The following is a 10,230-nucleotide window of genomic DNA, read 5'->3' on the forward strand; positions in this document are numbered from 1 at the left end:
GGATTTTCATATACATATCACTATCAAGTGATCCATACAAGTAAGCTGTAACAACATCCATAAGACGCATCTCTAAATTTTTAGATACTGCCAAGCTGATTAAATATCTGAAAGTGGTTGCATCCATTACCGGTGAATAAGTTTCTTCATAATCAATTCCAAGTCTTTGAGAGAAACCTTGAGCAACAAGCATGGCCTTATATCTTACAATTTCGTCTTTCTTATTTCTTTTTCGTACGAAGATCCATCTATATCCTAATGGTTTCACAACTTCAGGTATGAGGATAATGTTCCCAAAAACCTTTCTCTTGTTAAGAGAATTTAATTCAACTTGCATAGCTTCCTTCCATTTAGCCCAATCATTTCTTCTTTGACATTCAATGACAGATTGTGGTTCGGGATCATCATTCATAATATCACATGCAACTGAATAAGAAAATATTGCACCTATATTGTCAGTTTCATTTTGGTCACATATTCTATTTGTCTGACCATAATTTAATGCATCATCCTCCTTTCCTGGGGATATTTGAATAATTCGTTTTTCTCCAGGAACACTTTCATCGTGATCTAGTGCATTTTCTGCTCCTCTTCTTTTTCGTGGGTTCTTATCCTTAGAACCAAATGGTGTGTTTTAGACTCTTGAGTGACTTTATCATCAGATGTGTTTTAGACTCTTGAGTGACTTTATCATCAGATTGTCCATGTGGAATGTCAATTCGAGCTGGAACATTGACAGCTGGTATATATGATTTAGTCACCCTTTTTGTGTCAGTAAATGCATCAGGTAATTGATTTGCCATTTCTTGGAAATGCATTATCTTTTGAACTTCCATGTCACATTGCTTTGTGCGAGGGTCAAGATATGATAAAGTAGGCTCATGCCATGACACATCCTTTTCCAGAATCTTCTTTTCTCTACCTAATGATGGGAAATTTGCCTCATCAAATTGACAATCTGCTAGGCGTGCTGTGAAAACATCACCTGTTAATGGTTCAAGATATCTTATAATAGAGACGGACTCATAACCAACATATATTCCCAACCTTCTTTGAGGACCCATTTTCGTCCGTTGAGGTGGTGCAATAGGGACATATACTGCACACCCAAAAATTCTCAAATGAGATATATTTGGCTCTTGACCGAAAGCAAGTTGTAGTGGAGAATATACATGATATGAACTTGGTCTCATGCGTATCAATGATCCAGCATGTAAGATTGCATGGCCCCAAACAGAAACAGGAAGTTTGGTCCTCATTATCAATGGTCTAGCTATTAGCTGGAGACGTTTAATCAGTGATTCAGCTAAACCATTTTGTGTGTGTACATGAGCAACTGGATGCTCAACAACAATTCCTACAGACATACAATAGTCATTAAATGCTTGTGAAGTAAATTCACCAACATTATCAAGTCTCACTCTTTTTATAGTATAATCAGGGAAATGTGCCCTTAATTTAATAATTTGGGCAAGAAACTTTGCAAATGCCATATTACGAGTTGATAATAGGCAAACATGAGACCATTTGCTGGATGCATCTATTAAGACCATAAAGTATCTAAATGGTCCAGATGGTGGGTGAATCGGTCCACATATATCACCTTGAATTCTTTCTAGAAATCTAGGTGACTCCCTTTCAACTTTCATTGGAGAGTGTTTTATAATTAACTTTCCAAGGGAACAAGATGTACATGGTTTATGCTATTGGATTGAGGGAACTTTTGGTCCTTCAATGGATGCCCATGTGTATTCTCAATTATCCTTCGCATCATTGTTAATCCTGGGTGGCCCAACCTATCATGCCATAAACTGAATGTCCCAGGATCACAATGTTTTCCTTCGACTACCATAATTGATTCAATCATATGTATATATGTATAATACAGACCAGAATTAAGTGTTGGTAGTTTTTCAAGCACATGGTTTGTGTCTATAATATACATATATTTCTTATTTTCAATGGTCACAGTTTTTGTGTCATATCCTTTGAAATATATGTCATTGAAACTCAATAAGTTTCTATTAGACTTTGGAGAAAATAAGACATTTTCTATACAAAAGCTTGTACCATTTGGTAATATAAAATGGGCTTTCCCGGTTTCCTCTATCAAGTCTGCAGGACCTGATATTGTATGTATGACTGTTTTTGTTGGTACTAATTCTGAAAAATATTTCTTTGATTTCAGAATAGTATGTGTACTACCACTATCTGCTATACAAAGATCTCCAATCTTTTCTTGGTGTTGTGCTCCAGTTGGACTCATATTAAACTTCACATATAAAAGGAATAATAAGTGAATAAACATAACCATAATTATTATTAAAAATAAAGTTCATTTATTGTAGGAAAGAGATTACATGAAAAACAAACGAAGGAAAAACAGTTTTACTAGAACAATAATAGATTTTTTTAGTTTATGTCTTCCATGCCATTGCAGAAATCAGCAACATTTAGCGGAGTGAATTCAACATTATCAATGAGGTTTTCTTCTTTTCCTTTTCCTTTAATGGACTCTTGATAAAGTTGACAAAGATATGCAGGTGTGCGACAGGTCCTTGACCAATGGCCTGTGCTACCATATCTATAACATGAACCATCAGATTTTTGTGATGTCCCAGTGTCATGCCTTGCCACTTTGGCCTCATCTTGTGTGCGGACATTGTTTCTTTGTGAATATTGGTAATTATTTCTTTTCTGGCCACGACCACGATTATTACCTTGTTCACGACCAGAATTATGGTTCTGATTATGGCTTTGGTTTCGATTAAAATAGTCACGGCCTCGTCCTCGACCACGACCTCGCCTTCGTCCATGTGTATTGTTTCGATGACCATCATTATTTGTAGCATTTGCTTCAAGAAGTGCTACTGATCCCATTGGACGAGATTCATGGTTTTTCATCAAGAGTTCATTGTTTTGCTCTGCAACGAGCAGACATGCATTCAATTCAGAATATCTTGTGAACTTTTGCATCCGATATTGTTGCATCAAAGTAATGTTTGTTGCATGAAATGTTGAGTAAGTTTTCTCCAACACATCTTCATCAGTAACCTCTTGTCCACAATACTTGAGTTGTGAACATATTCTGAACAAAGCTGAGTTGTATTCATTTATTTTCTTGAAGTCTTGAAACCTTAGTGTTCTCCATTCATCTCTAGCATTTGGAAGTATAACTTCCTTTTGATGATCAAATCTTTCTTTCAAAAGATTCCAGAGAATACTTGGATCAGTAACATCAAGATATTCAAATCTCAACATTTCATCAATATGCTTACGAAGGAAAACTTGTGCTTTTGTTTTGTCTTGTGCCAAGCAATTATTAAATTCATATATAGTATTTAAGATACACATGGATTCAAGATGCATTTTTACATCTATCATCCATGGCACATAGTTTTTCCTACTAACTTCAAGTGTTGCAAACTCGAGCTTTGCAATGTTGGACATAATGTAACTATAAATTTTAAACAAAATTAAAATTAAAATTAAAATCCATTTATTTCAATAAATATTACACAAAAAAGAAGCGGTAAAGCTAACATTGCATACAAGCCTAAAAGTAGATGAAATTCCATATTATCTTCGATGTTAAGGATTGGGATGAAAAGTAACATGACTATTATAGTCATGATTATCACAAAAGGATGAATCATCTTGAAGCTTGATTTCTTGAAATTGGTTTATTTGATACAAGAGAGAAAAATTTGTTGTGGGTAAAATAAGCAGGGTAAAGATGTTTATTTATGGTAAAAAAAATATAGCCGTTGTTTTTGTTGTTTATAACCGTTGCATATATATTCCCGTTGTGTATATATTTATATGTATTTTATAAATCATGTAATAAGACTTTTACTAATTAGAAACATAAATAAATATTAGTAAATGTTTAAATAAAATTATAAAGAGTATCTAAAATATAAATAAACATTGACATGTATAAATAAATATAATTTAAATGTTAGTATGCACAAATAAAAGTTAGTAGCATAATATAAATGTTAGTATGCATAAATAAAAGTTAGTTGCATAATGTAAATGTTAGTTTGCATAAATAAAAATTAGTTGCATAATGTAAATGTTAGTATAAAAATTAGAATACATAAAGAAATGTTAGTATAAGAAATAAAAATTGTTAGTAGTCCATAATGTCCATAATGTATAAGTTTCATTAATTCATTAGTATTATTATTATTTTAATATGATTGAGGTTTTAATAATTAATAGTGTTTTTAATAAGTAATACATACCTTGATTAAGATAGATGTGATTTTCCACTTGTTTAATAACCTTGATTAGAGCTTTCGTGCTGATAATGTGTTATGAATTAAGCGTAATTAATGTAACTATAAATAAAACCAAACTAGTAAACTTTGATAAGAACTTTAATTGAGAATAAATAATATTTAGAGAGAATATGAAAGTTATATCTCTTATAACTTTTGGTGTATCACATTCTTTACAATGGAGAGGTATTTATACTACAAATTTTACTAACATATAATTGTAACTAGTTAGAAATGTTGAGAAATGTACCATGCACCAATTATTATGTCATCCACCAATTATTTACAACATATATATATATATATATATATATATATATATATATATATATATATATATATATATATATATATAGTAGAGATTCTTGAAGAAAGAAGCATCAATAACAAGTAGATTGATACTATAACGGAAACCCCGGACCGGACCAAATCATACATAGATTACATCTAGCATGGATTCCTACCCGATGATCCTGATGAAGCGAGAAGGGTAAAGACCAGGGCCCAACAGCTTTCAGTAAATGGGATACAAGTGTACAAGAGAGTATATATATATATATATATATATATATATATATATATATATATATATATATATATATATAGCAATGATTTGAATTTTGAGTTTCCAAAATTCAACAAAAATAATGTTTTTAAGTTGTTAGTATAACAGTTTTAAGATCTTATAACATTTTTTGGTTTTAACATTTAAATTATGTTATAAATAATTATTTTTAACAAAAAAAAAGATTTTTTAAGCCCAAAAAACAGATTCTTTTAGCCCAATAAAAATATAGCTCAAAATCAATTGGGGGGCGGGGAAACAGGGCGGGGGTGGGGATGTTAGAAATTTTGAGCGCGGGGCGGTGGAATGAGAAAATTTCGGGGGTGCGGCGGGGAATGCATCCCCGTCCCGTTTGCCGCCGTTGACATCTCTCTAATTGAGGACCATTATTAGTTTTGGATCGTTTTGCTAATTGCCCATCTATGTAATGTAGGCTAGCATTGACCCGTGAGCCGTGAGGAATGGACAAGAAAGACTTGGGAATTTTGCATTTGAATTTGTAGTCTTAGCTTTATATTTGATGTTAGATGAATCATTCCCTCCCTCGCACTTATGTTTTAACCAATTTCGTATTTTGTTTCTTTACCATATGGAACTTATAGGGTATGACCATTACACAACTTTTGAAAATTCAAAATTGTAATATTAATTTCAAACAGACGTGCAAGGACAAAAATAGAAAATACATTCTCCCAAATAGAAAATACAACTCACTTTCTATACAACATTCAATTCGTATTCAAAACACATATTCCAATCCGAATTTCATTCTACAACCCTTTAATCTCACAAAACTTTACGTACGTAGTTTCCAATATTCATCTCAACCACAAAAATACTATAAGATCAAAAAAGTCTTCCATAAAACTAATTCCCAGAATTCTTCCTCTTTCCGATCTCCACTAACATTGTCAACAAAGCCTCACACATCTCACATGCATCAGCACCCGTTTGATTCTTGCTCCATGATGAATACACCATCCATGCATGATCAAGCTTTTGATCGGGTCGAACCACCACCGATCCCGGGACCTCCGCATCGCGACATGTCACCAACCCATCGCTTTTCTCCCCATACCGGAGTTGCAGGTGGAGAGCTGACACCGCCATGGCGGCAGACACCGGAACCACCACCGGAACGCGGTGTTTCACCATGGGACCCACCTCGTATTCCGATTCATCAGTGCCGGGTCCCATGAATGGAAGCTTGGGAAGCTCTACGTGTGCTATGTGTGACATCATTGATATCACCCCGGGTCCCACGTTTGCTTCGGACCGAAATGATATGAGTGGGATTCCTTTTGGGAGTTTGTGTTTGCTCAAGAATTGCTTTCTTTTCTCGTATGTTAGATCCTCAAGAGACTTTATGTCCCCCTACGTAAAAATTAAAAAAAAAAAAAAAAACAGTAAAATGGTCATTGTTATTCAGACGATTCATTCGGTCTAACAAATATAAAAAAGTAAAAAGTAAGATTTACCTTGATGATCCTGCAGACTATGAGTTCCATGATTCTTCTAGTTTCTTTATCAGCAATCTGGCCTTCACGCATGATATCAGATGCAATTGGGGTTCCACCATAAGGACTCTGCACAAGCGCCAATCCTGCAACTTTATCTTTTAAATCACACCAATAAATCGATAATGCAGCAGCAGCATCCACACCACCCTTGCTATGACCAAGCAACATCACACGTTTACCAGAGCCCCAATACAACTCTTCAATATATTGCTTCAATACCCATGAATTGTACTCCACTGATGCCTTCATTTTTTTTATATCAAAATCAAGAAATCTTGGTGAAATTAGATTGGTTTAATGCAAGAAAGTATATTGTTATATCATGTGCTTAGCTCAAATCAAGAACAAGATCATGGTCTAAATGCATGAAATAAATTTCTTGATTTTAAGGTTGAAAATCAAGAAACGATACCTCACTATGGATTTTTGCTATATGGCAAGCTAAACCCATCTTTGAAAAGAATCTCTTGGTGCTAACAAAGTACAAGGGACCATGGTTGCTGAATAATCCTGAAAATTCACAAAATTTTCAGAAAAAAAAATAGCAAATTTTATGTTCAAAGTCAAACAAGAAACGAAGAATTAGTAGGAAAGTCAAAACAACACAAGTTTTTTTTTTTACCTGGAATTAGTAAATACACGTATGAATCGGGTAGATTGTGCTCTCCATTCCTTAAGAAGAAAACACAACATTGTTTTAAACAAGGGTCAAATGCAAGAAATAGCAATGTATTTTGATTGATTGTTTTTTTATAGCATCCTACTTTCATTTCTTCCTTTTACAACATTGTCCTAATAAGAAAAAAGTTAAAAGTAAAATGCTAAAATTGGGAAATAAAAAAAAAATGAAACTCTCATGTTATAATATAGAAATAAATGAAATTACATTGCTTTTTCTTGCATTTAGCCCTTTAAAGTAATCACTTAATTAGGGATCTATGATAGAATTTGTACCTTATTGAATTTAAAAGTTCTAAAAATCTAGCGGATCCATCTTCAACTGGATCCATGTTAGGGTCCCGTTGGATCCATCCAATATCAGTGGATGACCCATGTAAAGTAATCTGTACTCGAGATATAATGCTGACAAATTCCAAGATAATCGGAACAAAAATAGCATAAAAAAAGTCAATATACAAATACCAAAGAATCTTTATGATCATTTTGAAACAAGAAAATCGATTACTAACCTCCTAACACGAATTCGTGCACGTTTAATGCATTGAGAAGAGATCCGGTAAGGAGCCAATGCTAGAACCAAAGCCGATTTTACAAAAAATTTAGTGAGTTCCAACCTACAATTGTACAACTGCAAGAAATCAGGTACACAACAGTCTGCTAGGTGGCTAGCATAAAAGGGGCCTAATCCACCTTGGGAAAAGAAAATAGGGAATACCGAAAATACCCTTTTAAAATGAAGTGGATACCGCCATAAAAGAACTTCCTTTCTATAATTTCGAACCCCGAAGGTGAACAATCCTCAAGACTTGAAGTTTCTTGATTATGTACATCAAGAACTGTAACAAGATTCTTTGATGTTGAAGAACAAGAAGATGAGCAGCTAGTGGAAATAGAAGATCCGGGGTCTTGAGAGGAAGAAACGGACACAAAATCTTCAGAGAATCCAACAACGTCTCTGTATATAAGATCCTCTATGGTAACATTCAAGTTAGTTTTTTAAAGGGTATACAAAGAATGGATTAAAAAAAGATGTGTAATGGACTTACCAAAAAATTGGATAAAACGATTGCTTAAAAAAGAAGTCAACGCCAAAAGACGGGAAAAAATGTCATCCAATAATGCTTGTGGCATAAAAGGACTAACAATCCCCATACCATTATTGTAACCCTGATAAAACACACCTATATTAGAAACTCAAAACAATCATAATGCGTTTGACATGCATTGGATTGAAACTGATCTCAATGGTGCATTGGATTGAGATTGATGTCAATGAGACAAAAATTGTAACTTTTTGTCCCACCTAAAAAGGGTAACATAAGGAGGGCATTCATGTCTTTTTTAGAATTAAATTTTGTTTACAAAAAAGGGAAATGGCGGTTATTTCAAGATAGGCACGTATTTGTACTCACTATTGATTGGCCATGTGAAATTCCTCCATGGATATACAAGTCTCCCATTACAAGCAGTCCTGAAGAACATAAAGACTTGATTAATAAATTGGTGTTAGAGTGACTAATTGTAACTTAAAATACATTTAAGATTTGGTATAATGTGATCCATCACCATATTTCAATCACAGTCGGTCTTACTATCAACATGATCAAAACACATAATCAAGGTAAAAAGATTGTATAGATATAGAAATCCATTGATAAGATTCAAGAACAAATCGAAGAAATTAAACACATACCAATGAAGAAGCAAACTTACAAGATTCTGTAGAAATGAATCCCGAATCAATTGACGGAGACTTGAATCTGCAGAACGCGATACAGATCACTTTCAGAACCATAAGAACCATATATTTATAGTCTTATAGATAATAGATGAGTACATTAAATGCGACCGCGTCATCCGCATGAACTTTCCCAATTTGATTAAAGCATTAAAGAAATCTATTAATATATTATATGGATCATTATAATATTGGGGAAGTATTTTGATTCGAACCGAATTAAAGAGGCTGGCATCGATTTGGAATGGAGTGTGGCAAAGAAACTGATCCAAAAAGCTGATCTTTATCCAATGCCAGTTAGATTGGCCCACCTCAGGTCCCAAATCAAAAGCAAAAGAGAAGAGTGGGGTTCCAAAATATCCTGAAATTCGAAACTTCTACGAAATACCTTTCGCAATCAAGATCGTATGAAGGTGAATTTCATATAAAGAAGGTGAAATCGGTAGATTTTGAGGTGAAATTCCATATATCCAGAGTCAATTTGTTTAAATTTTTTCAGAAGTTCAAAATTCAAACATTTAAAAAACACCCTCCAAAATTAAGAACCGGGATTGCTTGAGACTGAAATCATCTTTGATACTTTAAATCTGACAAAGGTGAAGAAGAGCAGATTTTGTTGGAAGAGGAGAGTGGGAGACGATGGATTGAGGACACGTGTCGGCGTAATGATGAAGATGTTGATGTAGTCAGCGAAATGGTGTCTTTTTGGGGAAGGAAAATCGATTAAAGTAGTCGCTTAAAAGCCGGACATCGTTGAGGAGTTAAAGAGAAGAAGGAAAGTCACGTGGCCATAGGGGGTGTTCCTTTCCTTTTTAAGCTAATGACTTTTGACTTTTGAGGATTTCTATGCATTTAGATAGTGGTTGAAATTACAGTTATAAAAATATGATAAAAATAAAATCACAATTATAAGGATAAGGCCGGTGTATCAAGTTCATCAATCTCCAGCTCAGTCGATTTCTCAGCCCATCTTTGTTAAAGAGAGAGAAACTGCATACACATGCTAAACACAATAAAAACAATTCAGGCATCTCGAGTATCTAGGACAATGTATTTTGGCATTCACCTTGCTTGAAATCCACCGCATTAATTCTCTCTCTCTTTGCATTTTCCAGTTGTATTATGAAAATGCTTACAACATGTTTAACTAGTGAGATAGAGAGCGGCAATTTACTCGATGAAAGGAAAAGTGAAGAGGAAGAGCAAAGGAAATAGTGTGGTGGCGTTAAGGTGATACACAAAAAATAAGGAAAGGTATGATACTACATCTCATAGCCTAAGTGTATATGTTTTTGTTAGAATGGAGAAATTATAAGACTACATGTGAAAAATTATGTATTAAAATGATCATAAAGAACTAAGATATCAACATGACCAACTTTTCATCTTTTAAAACCCTCGCTAATCTGCAAATCTACATTTAAGCTTGTGAACCTTCGC

The 10,230-nt window shown here is 33.9% G+C and overlaps 1 protein-coding gene across 3 annotated transcripts; it reads right to left on the reverse strand.

Annotated features, from left to right (window-relative positions):
• Positions 1 to 5,519: 5,519 nt before the first annotated feature.
• LOC145134581 (uncharacterized) lies at positions 5,520 to 9,533 on the reverse strand. Of its 3 annotated transcripts, none has more exons than XM_079069418.1 (11): positions 9,006 to 9,533; positions 8,766 to 8,812; positions 8,465 to 8,523; positions 8,099 to 8,219; positions 7,777 to 8,023; positions 7,562 to 7,666; positions 7,326 to 7,454; positions 6,994 to 7,043; positions 6,784 to 6,881; positions 6,330 to 6,614; positions 5,520 to 6,225 (listed from the first exon to the last, which is right to left on the reverse strand). In XM_079069418.1, exons 3-11 carry the CDS (start codon positions 8,510 to 8,512, stop codon positions 5,719 to 5,721), a joined length of 1,590 nt encoding a protein of 529 aa, XP_078925544.1. In that variant the 5' UTR covers positions 8,513 to 8,523; positions 8,766 to 8,812; positions 9,006 to 9,533; the 3' UTR covers positions 5,520 to 5,718. The 3 variants fall into 3 exon arrangements, with proteins under 3 accessions (XP_078925544.1, XP_078925545.1, XP_078925546.1); XM_079069419.1 differs by lacking the exon at positions 9,006 to 9,533 and adding an exon at positions 8,890 to 8,938; XM_079069420.1 differs by lacking the exon at positions 9,006 to 9,533 and having other exon boundaries at positions 8,746 to 8,831.
• Positions 9,534 to 10,230: the final 697 nt, after the last annotated feature.

The sequence above is a fragment of the Lactuca virosa genome, chromosome 8 (genome assembly GCF_052849685.1).
Source record: "Lactuca virosa cultivar CGN04683 chromosome 8, Lactuca_virosa_CGN04683_v6, whole genome shotgun sequence".
NCBI lineage: Eukaryota > Viridiplantae > Streptophyta > Magnoliopsida > Asterales > Asteraceae > Lactuca > Lactuca virosa.